This window comes from Zalophus californianus, chromosome 7 (assembly GCF_009762305.2).
Source record: "Zalophus californianus isolate mZalCal1 chromosome 7, mZalCal1.pri.v2, whole genome shotgun sequence".
NCBI classification, from domain to species: domain Eukaryota; kingdom Metazoa; phylum Chordata; class Mammalia; order Carnivora; family Otariidae; genus Zalophus; species Zalophus californianus.
Genome location: NC_045601.1, coordinates 53,557,304 through 53,578,451, shown reverse-complemented (window position 1 = coordinate 53,578,451; position 21,148 = coordinate 53,557,304). Strand labels below are relative to the sequence as shown.

Genomic DNA, 21,148 nt, shown 5'->3' with positions numbered 1-21,148 from the left:
ATTTTATTTATTTTTTTATTTTATTTGAGAGAGAGAATGAGAGAGAGAGAGAGCATGAGAGGGGAGAGGGTCAGAGGGAGAAGCAGACTCCCTGCCGAGTAGGGAGCCCGATGCGGGACTCGATCCTGGGACTCCAGGATCATGACCTGAGCCGAAGGCAGTCACTTAACCAACTGAGCCACCCAGGCGCCCTGTGCATTGATTTTTAAAGTATACACTTGAAAAATGGAAAATTAAAAGGGAGACCCTTGTAGCCTTGACAACTGCGAAATTATTTCTTGGCTGAGATTTTGCTTTATCTGAGATAAGAGTTATGTTAAAAAATAATACCTGAATCGGAAAGCAATTCTAATTTAAATCAGTCTGAACCACAAAAAGGCCAATTAATTGTTTTCCTTTTCAAAATATTTTCTTAGCTGTTTTTGTGCTTTACCTTTCAATATTTTTGTGCTTGTGTGGGATATAGACTTTGCAGAATATTCTAAAATATGACTTCCTATTTGTAAGCAAAACTGACAAATACCTTTTCTTCTTATTATCTTTAAATTGCAAAGGTCTGAAGGCCTGTCATAATTGGATGCATCATCCTGAGATTTAAATGCATTACAGTTTTTGAACGTGATTTGAAAAATGAACAGGACTCTAGGGGAGGTGGGGCAGGTCTGGTAGTTAATGGGTAGTGCAAACAGAACTCGATTTATGCATTCTTTTCAAAATAGTTATTGATTATATAAAAAAGAAGCCTATGCTTCTCTTTCAGAACTTTGCAGAAAACACTATGAATGAACTCCTCGGCTGGTATGGCTATGATAAGGTTGAATTGAAAGATGGTGAGGATATTGAATTCAGGAGCTACTCTACAGATGGAGAGAGCCGGCAGCACATTTCTGTTCTCAAAGGTAATGACATTTAATGTCCCTTTGTTCATGCAAAGAAGGATTAACTATCTCAACCTGCCAGAACTGAGTTGCTTTGGGACTCATTTTGTTGATTATGCCAATGGTTGATTTAAATGTACATCCCCAGTAGTGCTTTCCCATAAGCAGAATTCCACAGAATACAAGAGGACAACATAAAACAAAAATAGGCACAACTTAATCTCTAAGCGATGGGAGAGCCAGCTAGTGAGGGCTAGGGACTTTAAGGGCTATGGCCCTGCCCACAGATTTATAGAAAGAGACAGTGTTTGCTAAGTTCTCCTCCTAATTTCCCGAGTCTTTGGTATATTAGTTGTTGGGGACTGGTATTTTCTATTAAGTGAAATACTGGGTTTGGATTTTTAGACCTTAAGAGAAAATTGTGGTTAGTTTGGTAATCCCCTCTTCCTCCTTTTTTGGGTGGGAATTCTAAAGGAAAGCCCTATTTCTGTTTTGTGTTTGAAATACCTCCTGCCCCCAGCCTTGGATAGAGTAGGAGGAGTAAGAGAGTAGTGCATGATTGGATCCTACATTATTTTATAAGAGTTTTCATCAAAGCCTAGCTAAACAGTGGAAATTAGACCCTTGGCTAAGTTGAATTAACACTGATTCTATCAGCGAATAGCAGTGTCAGATATCTCATGAGGGAAGCCTAGAACCATTGGTGGGTGTTGATATGGATGCTGAATTTATGAACCTAAATTTGGAGTGAGAGTTTGTTTGTCAAAGAAAAGGAGGATGTAAAGAAGCGATCCGTATGGTGAACTTCAATAAAATGTGGGTAAAATTCATTGTGCATCATCATTGGCAATTTGATCAGTATTTGCTCTGCAGTCAAAATCTGTTGGCATAAACTACCTGCTCATGCATTTTATTTCCAGTCTCTAAGATAGCGCTTTTCCTTCTTATATGCCAAGCAACAAAATGTAAATGAGCTGTCCTGCAGGCATGTGGAATTGAATGTACGTGACAAATTTCATGTTAAGCCTGCTATGAAATTGTACACATCATGTTACAGAGATAGTATCATCAATTTCACTGTAAATGAAAAATGCAAGTCATGAGTTTATATTCTATAAACTAATAGCTCGTATAATACTTGGTCTAGGTAATAATCTTTGCCTCTGGGGAACATGGAGAGAGTGCCAGGATATGCTACTAGAGGGAAAAAGTTGTTTTCCATGGTTGAATTTTTTTTTTAAATGATTCACATGCAAGGATAAAATTCACAAAGTTCATATCATTGTAAGTTTTCTTTATTTTCATTTTTGTTAATATTTAATGGATATTAGTGGGTTGATTTAAAGAGTTTACCCTATGAAACAAGTTTTCTTTCTAATAATCTGCTTCTTTCTCATTGGTTCTTTTGATTATATTATGACCAAACTTTTTAATACAGTGGGACCTAGTGATAAAACTGGAGGGGCATGCTTTTAGCTTGCCCCCCTGTTAGCCAGAGGGTGATGCCTGCTATATATCACTTTGTACATGGAAGAGGCTAATTGCCTCTCAAGTTTCTGTGGGCTTTCACAGTGCTAAAATTCATCACCATGATACAATTGAGATATTAGCTATCATAGTAGAGCAAATTGTAAAGGAGCCCCCTGGAAATTTATGGTGACAAGACTAAAAAGGTCCAGGATGGTCTGTGGAGTTCTGGTAAAGATCTGCAAGGAAAAGTTTGTTTTGTTACATAGCCATTTTACTTGAGAAAATGTGGTCAGAAGGAAAGCAAGTCCTTTTATAATATTGAATGTGATTTTTTTTTCTTTTACAGAAAATTCTTTGCCAAAACCAAAATTACCTGAGGACAGTGTTATTTCACCATACAATATAAGCACAAGCTATTCAGGGCTTGCCACAGGAAATGGACTCAGTGACTCACCTGCAGGGTCCAAGGATCATGGCAATGTGCCCATTATTGTACCTTTAATTCCTCCACCTTTCATAAAGCCACCAGCAGGTAAGTCACTACTGGGGTTTCCAATGAGAACAATTCATAGAAAGTTGTCATTATCTTATAAGTAATTATTGAATGCCCAAAGTACCTTTGGAAAAGACTGTTTTAGGAACTTTGTAGACAAGAGATGTTAGCGCATATGTTATTTGAAATAGCATTACTCTGTTAGGCAAACTCAGGCAAAGTCCCCAATCTACTTTCAACTGAATGAATTTTTCCTACCACTGGCTACAGAAAAGTACTTTTTCCTTCTCTGAAATCATCTGTTAAAAATAAAAAAAAAAAGTGAAATAATTTTATATACCGACTGACTGAACCATGTGGTGGTGTTGTGAGGGCCAGGTCTCCTGAGTGGGCTGCCCTTCTTAGAAACAGCCTTTATCCATCTTGCCACAGAGTTCTTTCTAATTCCTGGAAAACTCTCTTTGAGAGCTTTAAAGAAAAATGGATGTCTGAATTTCACTTGTATGCAAATGTAATCAGTTCTTTAATATTTTCAGAAAATCAGATGGCAGTGTATGAAGCTGAGCATTATGTGATAGAAGCTAGGTTACAGCTGTGTTCCATACAGAGAAAGAAGTTCAATAATATTGTATCTGGCTTGCTGTGAAATGTTAGAATTATGCTAGAATGCTTAATTGCTACACTGGTTATTTTTCTGTATATTGAGTTGAACAATGATAAATAGTGAGTTTTGATGGCAGTACTTACTATAACTACTGAAGGGAATGTTTGTATTTTTTGGGGTGGGGGGAAATAGGTGTGTGGTTATGTTTCCATAAACAGTGAAGATATTTATAGATATAAATTCCTGGGCTTATGTTATAGATATATTTACACCATATTCTAAGTGTTACTAACATTTTTCTTCATAGTATGGATACATTCTCTTGCTTAGCCTACTACATTTTAGTAGTAAAAGTTTCCTTTCGGATTGAGGTCCTCAGACATGTTAAAATTCATTTACTTGTCAAAATCACTTGAAATTGTGTTTATCTAATTACTAATATAATTTGTGTACCACGTAAAGTTTGCCTTTTTAATGCCCCTATTCTCCTTTGATTGATTGTTTTCTGATGCAGAGGGACCCAGATGTATCTCCCAAGGACCAAAGACATACTTTGCCTAGGCCACTGGGAAGGGGAGGGGTGACTAATTTTGTAAATGTAGGGTTCATATTCCAGTGTGTGTCCAGTGGCTTGGGTGAGTGGTGATGATAAATGGGATCAGTAAGGCAGTGTGTCTAAGTGGAAAGAACACTGGCCTCAGATTTAGACAGATTTAGACAGATTGGGCTCAAATCTAGGCTTTGTCACTTATCAGCTCTGTGAACATGGACATGTTATATAAGCTCTCTTCTTCTCAGTTTCTCCATCTGTAAAATGGGGACCACAGTTTCATCTCATAGGATTGTGGCCATGAGATCAGAAAATATATGTAAAGCACCTAGCATAGTGCTTGCCACACTAAAGCCATTCAGTAAACACCATGCCTCTTTTTTTTTTCAGTCTTTAGTCTGCCCTAGAATTATCATGCACATAATTTGTGCATAAAAAGGTGTGCATCCAAATGCAAATTCCCTTCTAAGATTTATTTGAGCAAAGCAAACAGCTTTAGAAATTAGCATAGCTGAGGCTAACATGACTTTGGCATGCCAAAAAACCTGCCCTGGAGTTTCCTGCTGAGCCAGCCACGTGGAATTCAAGCACACAGCGCCCATTTAACTCTAATTCCACATCAGATCAGGAAATAAATATGCAAAGGGATACAGGCCAAAAATTGAGCCTTGGAAGTCTTAGACATAGGAACTCAGAGGAATTAGAAGCCAGAGTAACTGAACACCAGTGGTTTTATGCTGTCTTCATGCAACTGCAAAGCACTCATCTGTTGAAAACAAAATGTAGGGAAGGATGTGTTTAATTTTCTGTATCTGCTCTAAACCTTGACTCTGTGCTTCTCCAAGGTTCTATATGACAAGACAAAGATACAGAAAGGATCTCCACTTTCAAGGAGTTTTCTCCATTAATCCCTAAACAGAAACACTTACAGGAGAGATGAATTTTGATTTAGTCATATTATCTAGTGCAGGGGTCTGCAGACTTTTCCTATAAAGGGCCAGATAGTGTTTTAGGCTCTGGGCTGTGCTGTGTCTATCAGAACTACTGAATTCTGCTGTTGTAGGTAGTACATAAACAAATGGGTGTGGCTGTGTTCTAATAAAAAAATCATTTACAAAAAAGGCAGCAGGGGGAGGTTTGGCCCCAAGAGCATAGGTTGCTGATTTTTGCACTAGGGTAAGATTGGCAAAAGTTTCACGATAGTAAGAAGTTGAATAGAGTTTCTGAGAGTCAGGCCATGAGCTTTGCCATGGTGCTCTATGTAATATCATAAGGGACAGCAACATGGATAGGAAAATGGTGGGGTTTTCAGGGTATGTGTGAGTTTTGGCACATAGAAGGTGTTCCAATAATGTTTGTTGAAAACTGAACAAATGGCTGATATTCAAATTCCTACTGCACATACATAAGATGGTACGGGCCACTCTGTTGTTCAATGAGAAAATGCTAGTATCTTGGCTGGCTTAGTCCCAACCTGTCAGAGTTTGACTATAGCTTTATGACAGTGATGTGAATAATTATCCATGGATAAGTAAGGCCCACAGATTACCCAAAAACTTTCATCTAATTAATCATTTCAATTCCTCCTTTTGTTAAAACTTTACCAGGGTTATTATTCAGGGTAACTGAGTTGAGGCACATTCCCTGTCAATTTTATAGCTGTACATAGGTTAACAAGGCATTCCCAAGGGAAACTAATAAATGGTACAATAGCTAGAAGTAAAAGGCCCCTCGTTAATCAGCCCCTGAATAATTTAGAACTGACTATATCATGCAACTGTCCACCTCTTGGGTGGGGAAGACAGGGATCATATGTATGTTTTGGATTCCTAGAAAGAAAATAACTGTTAGCATTTAAATTATTCCTGTTCTACCATAAACTGGTCATGTGACAATAATAATACCTTATGTTTGTATTAAATCCTTTATAGTTCATGAAACACATTCACATTATTATTTGATTTGATTTGATCTTCACAATGACCCTGGGAAATAGTATGCTAGATATAGTTAAATAAAAAAACTGAAGGTCAAATAGGTTAAATGGCTTTCTCAAGGTCAGGTGACTTCTAAGTACTTGAGCCAAGACTAGTACCAATGTCTTCTGACTCCTGACTCAATATCCTTTTTAATATAAAGTTGCTTTTTCAGCATATTTGTGCAACACTTCCTTAGACTGCATCAGAATAAGAATACTTGTTAGTCTGCTACTTCAGATTCCCCAGTGACAGGGGATACACTGTGTTCCTGTAAACAGTTATTTTTTAAAGTCCACATCTTTTGGGAGACTTGATGAGTTCTCTGAACCTGAGAATCTGTGACTCTGTGAACTGGGATGACCTAGTAGGAGTAAAACCCCAGCCTGGTTTTAAAATGCTCACCATCATGAGGCAAGTTGCTGCTCCTCCGAGGTACCAGAGGGCTCCATCTGGTTGGGCACTGGTTCCAGAGTGTGTTTCATGTGCTTGGGCGGGCTCAGCACTGGATCCCATCCATGTTTGGCAGCCAGTGGGCCCAGTGGAATACTTGTGATTGGGAACATGGTGACACCACACTTGCTTGGATTTCTACTCTCCTTTTGCACAGCTGCATACAGAAGTGTGGGTGTAGCTTATTTCTGGGCCCGGGGAATTGCTTTTTTGTTCCTGCCCCCACTTCTCTTCAGAGAAGAGAAGGGGAGCTCCCTGTGCTTTGGTGATTACCACAAGCATTGTCCCTGCTTTGGTCACACATGTTTATATACAGTTTTGTCTGATTTCCAAGGCTAAGCTGCCCTTCCCCCATCAGGAACAGAAGTTGGCCCTTGGTGTAGGGTTTGTGACATCACAGTCGTTACTATGGTAATAGACTTGTTATAAACACAGGGTAATAGCCCCGATTTTGCTTTTTTTTTTTCCTCCAAGCAGTGAAGGGAATCACCATGACCCTTAAATAAGACTAACAGACTTTTCTGCAGACTAGGAAGTGGACAGAATAAGGCTTTGCCATATAGAGCCGCCATTAAAACAAAAACAAAAACAAAAAAACAAAACAACTGTTAAAAGAATAAGAAAATAATAGAAAGCACTGACCACCTTTTTCTTTTTATGCAAACGTTCCTTTATCCTTTTAGTTTGAATGAATATGAAAGCCTCCTTCTCTGCTAATTTTAAAAATCACAGCATGAGCCTAGTCTGAAGTGGCAGAATATATATCAGCAAGAGTTTTGAAAGATAACTCAGGTTAATTATATTGTAACCTTGCTCTAATTCTTCTCATATTAGAGATTTTAATATAGGCTCCAACCCTTCAGGACTTCATTCTAAGACGGTTGTGCCAGAAAAGGACTTTGAGCATGGATTGTAAAGGCTGTGCTGTAGTGAGTCTCCATCCAAATACTTAGGCCGACCCTGCTCCGCCGCTGGTTTGACTACTGAAGTCAAGCCATTCAAAATGGATTTTATATACAGATTTTTTTTTTTTTACAAAGACTTTATATTGGTGTTCACTGCTTTCCAAATGTAGAGCTCCACTGACAGATATTAGTCCTCTGCAGTGGTTGGGCAGTCTTGGTGCTCCCTACCCTGTCTACTTCTGGTTAAAGCAGCCAGTTGGGACTTGAACCAGAATTTTTATCTCCTAGTCTCAGACTTGCTCCATGACATTTTACTCCCAAGAATTAAAAAAAAAAAAAAATCAATGAAACTATTGGTGTAATTATTTTTGTTCATGATGAAAAGATGAAATGCAGCAACTTTTCCTAGTGGAAGTCGCACTAAGTTCTGTGGCAGAAAACACCGTGTATCTAGGAAATGACATTTTAAACCTGAGTCTTTTGACAGGCTTTCCCAAAGGCTTACAACTCACCTATTACAAGTCCAGAATCCCTCTAAGTCCCTGAATACTTTAAAATGAAATTAAATGTACAAAAAGGAGGGAATATATTTCTCTGGATGCATTTATATGGCAGTTTTGAATAAAATATTTTTTTCAATTTTTACCTCAAACGGTAAGTGACCTTATTCTTTTTCCCTGCTACCCATATGAGAAGTGAAAGATAGGGTCTATCCCCACAGCACATACAGGTTTATGTGGAGGGAAATGAGATCAAGCTTCTAAGAGCTTGATTCCCTATGTGCAGGAGCATCTTGACTTTCTTTGAAAACAATGACCATTTCCTGTCTTCCAGGATGGTTTGCTCTCAGTGAGCTTTCCACATTTGTATTCAGTCATAGTCATGGAAATATGATATATTTTTTCAGGCAAATCTTAGAATTCTTAAGGGGTTATAAGAACTGGGCTCTAAGGAACCATTAGCTTAACTGAGAATATGGAAACAATCACGTGATCTGCTAAGCCCTATGTATATAGCTGAGCAGTCCACAGTTAATAAGCATGTTACTTTTTGGCTCTTAAAACTCTTACATGGAGTTGTACTTGCAGGGAAGTGGGAATCAGAATGTGGTTTGCATTATGATCATTATTTATTTTATCTGTTATTCAATATTCTTGGGGCTTGCATATGAATGATATATTCCAAATAGCCATTGAGAAAACAGGATTTAATCAAAATTGCTCTGCCATTTATTTATTTGTCCAACTTTTAAAATATGATTATTAAATAAAATTACCTAGAGTTAATGGGATTTGTATGATTTACTATTCATGTAGCAGATACATTTCTTTAAAAAAAGATGTTCACTGAACCCTCAGATTTGGAGAATTTTCCAATTCACTTAGAAAAAGGACAGGAGGGATTATGGTGAATGGCAGGAATAGGAATAGTTAATAATAGTAATGATATAGTCTCATCCTAGCTAATATTTTTTGAGCACTTATTATGGGCCAGACATTGTGCTAATAGATTATTATCTCATTTAATTTTCAGAACAACTCTGTGTGGATGCTATTATTAACCTTGTTTTACAGATGAGGAAACTGAGACCCAGAGCAACTTGCCTGAGGTCACACAGGTAATAAGTGGTAGAAGTGACATTTGAATTTAGGCGTGATGTCTCCTTAACCCATATATGTAGCCACTGGATTATCCAAAAACCTATGTCAGTCAATTATGTGTTTACTGAATGTGCTTCACATTATGCTAGATAATACAAATGTATATGTCATCATCCCTGACCACCAGGAATTTACAGTGTACTTGGTATAATCAAAACGTCATTCCAGTTTGACTTTGGAAGGAATTTTAGCAGCATTTGGAGGGTGCATGGTGGCAGTAGAAGGGTAAAATGGAGTAGCAGAAGGTCTATAGGGAGATAATCAGGAACTGTTATTATATCTACACAGTTGAGGAGAAATAAACATAATGTAGGCCAGAAGATAGTCATTCAGAATTCAAGGTGATTAACAAAAGACACAAAATGAAGTCTAAAAATGTTACCTGGTATGATATGGGCCCTGTTTTATCTTTTTTTTTTTTTTTTTATAAAATTGAGTGTTCTTGAAAAGGTGGAAGTCAAATTTCAGTATGTTCAATCATTCTTTTTTTTTTTTGTAGTAACCATCTATCTCCATACAAAATTATTACAGTATTATTGACTATATTCCCAGTGCTGTAGTTCTCATCCCCACATTGATTTATTTTATTTTATTTTAATTTTTCTTTAAAGATTTTACTTATTTATTTGTGAGAGAGAGAGCATGAGCAGGGGCAGGGGCAGAGAGAGAAGCAGACTCCCTGCTGAGCAGGGAGCCCGACTTGGGGCTCGATCCCAGGACCCTGGGATCATGACCTGAGCCTAAGCCAGACGCTTAACCGACTGAGCCACCCAGGCACCCCCTGATTTATTTTATAATTGGAAGTTTGTACCTATTAATCCCCTTCACCTATTTTGCCCATCCCCTACTCCCCTGCCCTCTGGCAACCACTAGTTTGTTCTCTCTTTCTCTCTCTCTCTCTCTATATATATATGGTTTTTAAGATTTTATTTATTTGACAGAGAGAGAGACAGCGAGAGAGGGAACACAAGCAGGGGGAGTGGGAGAGGGAGAAGCAGGCTTCCCACTGAACAGGGAGCCCAATGCGGGGCTTGATCCCAGGACCCTGGGATCATGACCTGAGCCGAAGGCAGATGCTTAACAACTGAGCCACCCAGGCGCCCCTGTTCTCTACATGAGTCTGTTTCTTTTGTTGTTGTTTGTTTGTTCATTTTTTAAAGATTCCTTATACAAGTGAAATCATTTGTTATTTATCTTTTTCTGTCTGAGTTATTTCACTTAGCATGGTACCCTCATGTTGTCGTGAATGGCAAGGTTTCATTCTTTTTTATGGCTGAGTAATATTCCATTGTGTATGTTCAAGTGTGTTTTTTAAAAATTTATTTATTTTAGAGAGAGAGAGTGAGTGGGGGGTAAGGGGCAGAGGGAGAGGGAGAGAAAGAATCTCAAGCAGATTCCCTGCTGAGCACAGAGCCTGACACATGGCTTGATCTTGTGACCATGATATCATGACCTAAGCTGAAATCAAGAGTCAGACACTTAATCGACTGAGCCACCAAGGCACCCCTCAAATGTGTGGTTTGAATGGTAGCATGATGTTGTGGAAAGACTACCAGAGGAAAAATCAGGAGACCTGGATTGTTAATGCCAGCTCTGCTATTTACTGGCTGTGTAAATAAGACAAGTCACTTTGCGGGGCACCTGGGTGGCTCATTCGTTAGGCATCTGCCTTCAGTTTGGGTCATGATCCCAGGGTCCTGGGATCAAGTCCCTCATCGGGCTCCCTGCTTGGCGGGAAGCCTGCTTCTCCCTCTCCCACGCCTCCTGCTTGTGTTCCCTCTCTCGCTGTGTCTGTCTCTGTCAAATAAATAGATAAAAAATCTTTTTTTTTTTAAAGATAAGTCACTTTGTGTCTCTGTGCCTCAGTTTCCTTATCTTAATAATGATGTATTTAGCTTAGGTAGTCTGTGATTACATTTATAAAATCCTGATTTTGTGACTTGTATAGTGAATTTACCACCTGATTTTGTGATTTGAGTCTGTTTTAATATGCTGTAATATCTATTTGTTAGTTGATTGAACATATTTAAAGAAAACTCACCTATATGTGTAATTATGGCAGCCAAAAGTCTGATGGAAAATGTATGCCTCTTAGACAACTATCAGTGATTGTTAATTTTTTTACTCTGGAAGAGTGACTTGAAATAATAGATTTAAGTTTTAGAAAAACAGCTAGAAAAAAATATGAAATGTGAGTAAATGAAAAGACTATATCACCCATATGTCATTAGAACTAATAATTTTGATGTTACACGTAAGTAATGATTACTGGAAGTAATTCCCAGAATTTCTGCAAAAGAGAAGTCATGTTATGTCCAATTTAACTTATCAAAACAGGCACAAGAAGGAATAGAAAACTTGAGTAGTCCTGCATCTATTAAAGAAATTAAACCGGTGCCTGGGTGGCTCAGTTGGTTAAGCATCTGACTCTTGATTATGGTTCAGGTCATGATCTCAGGGTCCCAAGATCAAGCCCTGTGTTAGGCTCCATGCTCACTGTGGAGTCTGCTTGAGATTCTCCCTCTCTCCCTCTACCCACCCTGCTCATGTGCTCTCTCTAAATAAGTAAAATCTTAAAAAAAGAAATTAAATAGATCCTTTCTACAAAGAATATTCTGGACATAGATAGCTTCAGTGGTAGATTCTACCAAAAATTTAAGGAAAAAAATGAAACCAAACATAGAGAGACTCTCCTAGAAAATAGGAAAAAAAAAAAAAAAGAAAGAAACACTTTCACTCCATTTCAGGATTCCAGCATGACTTTGATCCCATGACATGACAAGGACATTAGAAGTAAGGAAAATGATAATTTAATGTAATTGAATTACATTAAAATGGAATACGTCTGTTCATCATGGAACTTATTCAAAAACCCTCAAAAAATCATAGCAAACAAAATCCAGTGATGTAGACAAAAGAATAATACATCATGACTAATTTGGGTTTTTTTCTAGGAATGCAAGGTTGATTTAAGTTTAAGAAATCAGTCAATATGTTTAACCACATTAACAGAATAAAATAAAACCTCATACAATATTTTCAATAGATGCAGAAACATAATTTGATAAAAATTTAACACAATAATAAAAACTCTTGGCAAAGTAAGAATAGAATGGAGAGTCCATAATATGACAAAAAATACCCACAAAAACCTACAGCAAATATCGTACTTAATTGTGAAATACTGAAAGCTTTTCTTGAGATCAAGAATGAGGTAAAGATGATCACTATCACCACTTATATTTAATTTTGTACTAGAATTCATAGATAATGTAATAAGACAAGAAAAAGAAACAAAAAAATATAAGTTTTGAAATGTAGAAATGGTGTTTTGTTTATAACCACCCCTTCTCCATCAATGTACAGGTGAACTATTATAATTAATGAATACATTTATCAAGGTCTCTAAACCTAGGCAGTACCCCCAAATCCATCATATCCCTATATACCAGCCACAAATATATTAAAAAACAAAATTTAAAAATACCAATTAAAATAGCATTAAGCCATCAAATACCCAGGGAAAAAAATCTAACAAAATATATGCAAGATTGTTATATAGGAAACTATAAATATTTCTGAGAGAAATGAAAGAAGACCTAAATCAATGGAGGGACACACCATGCTTATGGACTGAAGAATAATATTCTAAAAAGGCAGATTCTTCCTAAATTGATCTATATATTCAATTCTGATAAAAATCCCAGCATAAAGTTTTGTGGAAATTAAAAAGCTGCATCTTAAATTTACATGGAGATGCAAAGGGTTAAGAATAGCCGTGACAGGACGCCTAGGTGGCTCAGTCGGTTAAGTGTCTGCCTTCGGCTTAGGTCATGATCCCAGGGTCCTGGGATTGAGCCCCGCATTGGGTTCCCTGCTCAGTGGGAAGCCTGCTTCTCCCTCTCCCTCTCCCCCTGCTTGTGTTCCCTCACTCGCTGTGTCTCTCTCTCTGTCAAATAAATAAAAATTAAAAAATCTCAAAGGGGGCGCCTGGGTGGCTCAGTTGGTTAAGCAACTGCCTCCGACTCAGGTCATGATCCTGGAGTCCCGGGATCGAGTCCCGCATCGGGCTCCGTGCTCAGCAGGGAGTCTGCTTCTCCTTCTGACCCTCCCCCTTCTCATGTGCTCTCTCTCATTCTCTCTCTCTTTCAAATAAATAAATAAAATCTTAAAAAAAAAAATCTAAAAGAATAGCCGTGACAATCTTGAAGGAAAAAAAAAGGGGAAGACTTATACTACCAGATCTCCAACAGTCATTGTAAGACTAGAATAATTCATTAATAATTAAATAATTTTATGTTATTAGTGTTAATTGTACTGTTGTTATTATTCTTTTTTTGAACATACTTTAAACCTAATCTATGTTTGAGGCATAAGAGAGAAAAGAACACTTTGTGTTTCTCATGTCAATTCTCTTTTGGCTTAATTTTTTTTATAGAACCTCTTCTTGCAGTTATGAAACATATTGCCTTTTGGAAACGTGTATGAAATATACATGTATTTTTTCACAAATAATGATCCTTGTCCACTCACAACTTCCATTCAAGAGGTAACCATTTTTATGGTAATCATTGCCTTATTTTCTTCTACAGTTTTAACACCTCAGGATGCTCCCCACTGGCAATATAGTTTATTATTGCCTATTTTTGGACTTCAGATAAATGAAATTATAGAAGCCACCTTCCAAAATGGCCCTAATGATCCTGATCTCCTGGGAGTTTCTTTCTACATCGAATCAGGATGGTTTGTGTGACTGACTTCTGAGGCTGTCATAAAAGGTTATTGCAGTTTTTGCCAATTCTCTTGGATTGTTCATTTTTGAGGGAGCATGAGGAAACTCAAGCAGCCCTGTGAAGGGCCTCATGTGGACAGGAACAGGGCCTCCCATCAACAGCCAGCCTTGTGGTTGAGCCACCTTAGAAGTGGGTCCCCCAGCCCAACTCAAGCTTTCAGATGACTTCAGCCCCAAGAGACATTTGACTGTAACCTCATGAGCAACTCTGAGCCAGAATTGCTCTAAAGTACTCCCAAATATCTAACTCATGGAACCCATGAGCAATAATAAATGATTTCTGTTGTATTAAAAAAAGACAATGAAATAATGATAAAAGGATGTGCATATAAATCATTGCAGTGGAGTTCAGAAACAAATATAAACAGATTCTGGATTTATGACAAATATATTCATCAGCTTGGGTTACCATAACCAAACACCATGGCCTAGGTGGCTCGAACAACCAAAATTTATTTTCTCACAATTCTGGAGAATGCAAGTCCAAGATCAACATCATTAGGCTTGGTATCTGGTAAAAACTCTCTGTGGGTTACTGATGGTTACCTTCTCTGGGTTCTCATGTGGCAGAGAGAGATAGCAACTCTCTGCTGTCTCTTCCCAGAGGGACACTAGTCCCATTATATAAGGACCCTACCCTCATGTGCATTATTGAGGAAAAAGATCCTTGTCTCAAAAAATATTGAGTCCTTGACTTGGAGACCTAGATTTTGAAAAATTTTCTTTAATTTTAACTCTTCCTGATATAGGTAACTAAACCCTAAAATACAATTTTAACATTATCCCCCCATATCTAGTCTGTTTATAGACTATTCAAAATCAACTACTTAAATCAACTATTTAAAATCTCATCATTCTTTATTATTAAGGCATTATCATCTATTTACATGAAATATATCACAGTGAGACCTGAAAGTTGAGTTACAGTATAAGACATAAACATCTCCCAGAGTGGTCTGCTTGAGAGCAGCTTTTGATATGATATAAGTAGAGAGAAATGAAGTGGTACCGGGTGAGTGACAAAAGTAGGATATTCAATACTTTACCACAGTGGTTGCTTTGTCTCCCAGGGGACAATTCAGAATATCTGGAGATATTTTGGTTGCTGCAACTGGGAGAGAGCAAGTTACCGGCATATAGGGAGTAGAGGCCAACCATGCTGCTAAACATCCTACAATGCATGGGACAGCCCCACAACAAGGAATTATCTGGCTGAAAATGTCACTAGTGCCATGGTTGAGAAAGCAGGCTCTACGGTGATGACAGCTCTGTGTGTGGGACACCTCTTGTCCATCTCTCTGGATCCTTTTGGTCACACCTCTTAATCCAGTGATTGCTGTGGTCCTTTGACAGCTTGGGCATGTGCATTCTGAAAGGGCCTTGCCTCACACTTATGGCATGTGTCTGTAGCTCCTTGCTGTAGGCTTCTTTGATGTGGCAGTATATGCATCATGTAAATCCTTTTGGCACTTACACCTGTGCAAACCGGAAGTGTAGAGGAATTGACACACTGGGTCAGTGGAGCATGAAAGTTGATGAATAAACTCTTCCTTCTTTTGTCCCCTGGGTGAATAGCTAGAATATGTATTTCATAAACTCCAAAGAATTTTTTTTTTATGATCGAACACCACTTTCCCTTAGAAACACATCATTATATTGGCTCTTCTTCCTCCCCAGGTTCTTTTCCTGTGCCCTTCAGTCCTTCTTGCTGGAATCACATACCCAGTAAACCACCTGCATGCATATCTTTGTCTCAGAGTCTGTTTTCTGGGAAACTCATATAAATATCATGTATATGGAGGTCCGCAGTGAAAGATAAGGCATTAATGGAAAACTTTATGGACATTCATGTTTGTCCCTTTAAAGTGAAACATAAATATATAATAAAGAGTAAAAAGAGGGTACCAGATTCATGGTGGTGCACATATTGGAGAGCTCAGAAAGGGCCATTTCTAAAATTGTCTCATCAGTCAAAGAATTTTCTAAACCTCTTGTGGTAATGGCAAGGGACAACAGTGGTGGCCATACAGAAGGATAAAAAGGGAAGAAATTAAGTCAGGACTTTAAGAAAAAAAGGAAAGGAAAAAGAATATCCTCTGGCTGCCCTCCTTTAAATGAATCTTGTTATTTTGACAGATTTAGAATCCTAGAATTTTAGTTAGAAGGGACCTCAGAGAGTTAAATTTTCTTCTTTTACAGATGAGGAAGTAAGGCTGGAGAGGCTAAACAACCTTCTCAAGGTCACCGAGTTGCATTAATGGCAGAGCCAGGGCCAGAACTCACTTCTGAACTGGGGACGCCATCTAAACATGGATTCTAAGTCACATACCCTTGATCCGTGACACAGCCTGGAACTAGGGGTATGACCTAGTTAGGATTCCAGAAAACCCTGTCCCTAGGTCAACAAGGAGCTAAGATGCTAACAGGAAATAAGAGGAAATGTCCCCTGTATTTTCCCTTGCTTGTAGAGGGTGGCTGTGTTTCTGGGATTAGCCTAGACCTGACTGAACTGTTTGCTATTAATTATTTGAAGGTATAAATAAAGTTTGGTTAAGAGAGAAGTGATGGTGAAGTTGGGCAATTCTTGTTATTCTAGGGACATTCCCAATGCTGACTTCTCAAAGTTTCTGTTAAATTGAGAAGACTTAGTTCATGGACTTGGCCAAGGCGAGTGGAAATAACGATCACATTCTGTTCTGGGGCTTTTCACTGGTGTTTCCCACTAAAGCAACTTTGTTCTGAGTGATTACCGAAGATGGTATCCTTGGCTTCCTCCCCTAGGCGCCCCCCCCCCCCCCCCACCTTGGGCATCCAACCACCCAAGGTGCACCTGGTAAGGATTCTGCTTTTTCTGTTCCTTATGCTGAGGTCCAAAGTCAGACATTTCATTCTAGTGAACCAGACATGGTCTCTACCTTAACTGGCTCTCAGTCTGCTGGAGGAGACAGACATTAAAAAGAAATCTCAATCCAGTCTGGTGATGATCAAGTCCAGAGTGTCGTGTGATCTGACCAGGTTTGGGGGCAAGAAAGTCCTCCCTAGGATGAGGTTTAAGGTAAGATAATGAAGGGGCAGTAGGACTGAATCAGTCAAGGATTTTGAGGTTGTGGGTGAGGATGCAGCACATGGGAAGGCTCAGAGTAGAGAGAGAACCTCAAGGAAAGTAAAACAAACCAGAGCCCAGAGAGTGGACAAACTGAGAGGCTGGTCTGGCCATTGAGGTCATGCTGAGGAGTTCCAACTTCTTGAGGGCAGCGGATGCCACTGAAGGATTTTGAGCAGGTGAGAGCTGTGATCAGACTTGTGTTTCAGAGGACTTTCTCACATCCAGAGTGGAGGGAATGAACTGGACAGGAATGAGACAGAAGGCCTCCTGGAGACTGGGCAAGAGGTGTTGGTGGCTTCATTGGAATGGACAGCAGTAAACTCCATAAAGATGGGCACTTAGAACAGTTCCTGGTACATAATTAGACTTGGTAAATATTTACTTATTGAATGACTGAATGCATGCATGCACGAATGAATTGAATGAATGTAGGTATATTATAAAAAGATTTGGGAGAACCTGGTGAATAATCAGAATGTGGGAGGTGGGAAGGAGGGAAGAAGCAGGAAAGATGCTAGATTTCTGCTAGCAGGTAGCTGCATGGATGGTAGGGGCAGAAACTGAGAGGGGAAACACAGGAAAGGGCAGGTTATGGGGAGGGGTGTGTATGCAGTTTGGGGCATGATGGGTTTAGATGCTGGGAGGCAGTTGGAAATAATATCTCAGGAGAGGTAGCTATGTTGATTTGGAAACCTTCGCCTTATGGTTGGTAACTGGAGTCACAGGAGTACATAGCTGAAATGGACCAAAGGGAATGTGTAGAGAGAAGACTCTGAAAGATTTCCAGTTGGTGTGGCCCTCTTCCACCTTTCCTATAGCTGGGCACTTTTGGCATGTGATGTCTCTCATGCCAAAACATTTCCGAGTGAGGATCATCATGGGACCCTTTCAGAGAATCCCTCAACCATTCGTTGCTCTCATTCAAGAAATCTCAATGAGTAGTTCAAGTTGGGAAGGTGAAGTGGGAAGTAAATTACTGTTGGCGGTATTCCAGCAGGTTCATCTTGGTTCTCTTAACAGGTTTATTTGAGTGAAGTTCTTCCTACTCTTCAACCTACTGAACTTGAACTTCAACCTACTCTTCAACCTGCTGCACTCAGGTGCCCCTTTGACTCCCAGTCTCTAACCTGTTAATTCACCTCCCCTAGGATGGCAGTCCCGGCACGGTATGCTCCTTGTCTGGACTGCCCCAAATGCCAAGAGGTGGGACTTGGCTGGCTAGTCAGTCACGATGGGGCTACTTATGCTCCTTTTCAGTGGCACTGTTTCTATTCCTCTCTGTGGTCATCACAGAGAATACCTGGCTCCTGTGGCCTCTGGGTGGTGATAGAGCTGTGGGAGCAGGCCTGGCTTTTCCATGATCCTTTTCTATTGCACCTTGACATTTTACACTGGGGACATCCATAGGAAGCTCCTTGAGGACTGGGATCTTATCTTTCTTGTTTGCTGGTGTATTTCCAGCTTCTAGTGTAGGGCCTGGCACAAAGTTGAGTAAATAAATGAATCCTTTGTCTACAATTAAAATTTCCCCTCTGGGGAGATTTGTTAACCACTCTGGGGCCCATTAAGTGTAATTAATGGAATAGCCAGACTTCAGAAGGGGAAATGAGCCTTTCAGATAAATAGGTGATGGGAATGCTTTTCTTGCTCTGGCTTCCTATGTAAAGCAGCTTGACCCTTTAGTCCTAAAATGCTGCCATTTGTATTTCTTTGGAGATCATGCCCCTCTATGCGGGGCAGGGGCTTGGAATTTCTTTTCCAGCAGTGATGGATTTGCTGGCGCACATGTTTGACCTTGCTCCCTAATCACGTGCATCTGTTGGCTAGGTGCTAGGGCTCAGGGAGTGGACTTCAGCCATGTAGGAGAAAGGTCCAATGGAGAGCAAACCCATGATTTTGTATCATTGTCCCAAGGCATCTGGATTGATCACAGGGTCAGATCCAGGGCTCAGGAATGGGGGACAGGATTTTACTTGAGCTCCTTGTCTGTGTCAACCACTTGGTAAACATGAATTATTCAGTGTGTTAAGAGCAATATTGCTCTCCCATTGCCTTTTTATTCATTTCTGCTATTTTTTTTCTGTAGGACTTTGCAGGAAAAGGGTTGCCTTCTCTGTACTGGATGCATGGAGCAGACACCACAGGACTTTGTGGACCATGGATGTCTTTGTTCAGTCTGGTGGTGTTTATTGAGGATCAGTAGGTGTTGGTCAGCACACCTAGCCCTGGGGCCACATGGCTGCAGGCCTTGTCTTTCTGCCCAGTGTAGACAAAGCTCCTGGCAATGGAGGACCTGATTCTGGGCAAAAGAGAAATTTGCCTGATAATTAATAACCCAGTCGAAGTGCTCATGCGTCAGTGCTAATATGGGGTAGTAGAGCAGCACATCCCGGAGAGACTTCCTGTGGATTCTGTCTGTGGTCAAATTGGTGAAATATAGGGATGACTGTGTGGCTCAGTTGGTTAAACAGCTGCCTTCAGCTCAGGTCATGATCCCAGGGTCCTGGGATCGAGTCCCGCATCGGGCTCCCCACTCAGCAGGGAGCCTGCTTCTCCCTCTGCCTGCCACTCCCCCGTTTGTGCTCTCTCGCTCTCTCTGACAAATAAATAAATAAAATCTTTAAAAAAAAATTGGTGAAATACAGCACATTCTATCTCCCTCTTTTAGGATTCCTAGTTTCTACATTGGTGGAAGGGTCTATTATTGAACTTTGTTTAGCCCAGTGTTTTTGTACATATTTGACCATGGAAGTCCTTTTAAAAATAACACCCACTTAAGTATCTCCTGGGATTAGTATTCTGTGGAATGTGCTTTGGGAAATGTCGCATGGAGGTTTTCTTGACTCTTAAGTTCTACCATCTTCCTTCTTATTCCATTTTCTTAGGGTAAGTATGTAGGAAAGACAGATTCTCCACAGTGAGTACTGAGACATGGAGGTGAGATTGCCCAGGAGACTTAGAAGGGGTCCCTTCACTGGCAAATCAGGGAAATTATGGGGAGAAATTCAAGTTAATGGCAAGGAACTGTAGACATGTGTGCTTAGTAGTGTCTTGTTAAAGAATCCAAGTTCAGTATGGAATTCAAGAGAGAATTACTATCTTGAGACTTTTTGGGATCTTGTTTCATTTTCCTTCTTTGTTTGAATGTTGGGAAAATAAATGAGGAAGGGACCCTGAAAATAAAGCAAATTCACTGTTTGACTTTGACTACACAGTCCATTTTCTCAAAGAACTCTTTGGACTTTTCCCTGGTTGTCTTTGACTAGAAACACAGGGAGATGAACGGATGAAGGCAATTGGTTAAGTCTTCTTTTCATTTCTATTGTTGCTCCATAGGTTCTGAACTTCATTTCCTTCCCTCTGTATCCATCCATCTGTCCATCCATCCATCTGTCCATTTATTTATTCAACATAGTTTAAGCACTGCTGTGTGCTAGGCGCTGAACACACAAAGGCGAAAGAGGCATGGAGCCTGCTCCCCTGTTTCTTATTGCGGCTTCTAGATGCAGGACGAGATTCCAGTCTTTCTGAATTCTGATCCATCCTGCTGGAGTAACATTGTTTAGCACGTCTCTGATCCTGTTATCTTCTACTAAGAAACATTCAGGAGCTCCCCATTACCTGTGGAATAAGGGTGAGCCCCTTCCATCCCCTTGCCAAACATCCTTCAAGGGATTCCTTGTTCAGGCCCCACTGGGCCCCCGTCTGATCTGCTCTTCTCTTCTTGCAGTCTTGGTTAATGGGGCAACCTCAGGACCCCTTGTCACCACTGAGCCCCACACCCTGGCTCCTGCTTTCCTTCTGTCCTTTCCCTCCTCCTCTCGAACTTGCTCCCCCTCCAAATCCTTCAGGACCCTACTCAAAAACTGTGCTTTTTGGGCCTCTAACAGGTTTTGAACCTCTCTTACCACATTCTTCCTGTCATATAATGAGGCACACAGTTTTCTTTCTGTTCTTGGGAGCAGGGTTATGTCTTATTTAACTGAGCATTCTTGACCAGTTGCCTAGTGCAGAGACCTGCATGCAGATGTTTAATTCATTCTGGAGTCACGTGTTTTACATATATACACACACATATGCTCACAGATATATGTATCACACATATATACAAAATTAAAAATTGGCTAGAAAAGTTCCATTAGAATTAAAAATTACTTAAATTCTATAATTTTGCTGTCATTTTATGTAATATGTGCTCATTCCTTTTAATTACTGGAACCAAATTTTAGTTTTTGTAGAGAGATTTCGATTTTTTTTAAA

General features: G+C 39.6%; 1 protein-coding gene across 1 annotated transcript in view; it reads left to right on the top strand.

Moving 5' to 3' along the window:
• LOC113927334 (sine oculis binding protein homolog) overlaps positions 1-21,148 on the top strand; it is a 158,474-nt gene that overhangs the window by 12,677 nt on the left and 124,649 nt on the right. The window contains exons 2-3 of the mRNA XM_027603100.2: positions 761-899; positions 2,695-2,880. Coding sequence (XP_027458901.1) covers positions 761-899; positions 2,695-2,880 — 325 coding nt within the window. The remainder of the gene's footprint in view (positions 1-760; positions 900-2,694; positions 2,881-21,148) is intronic.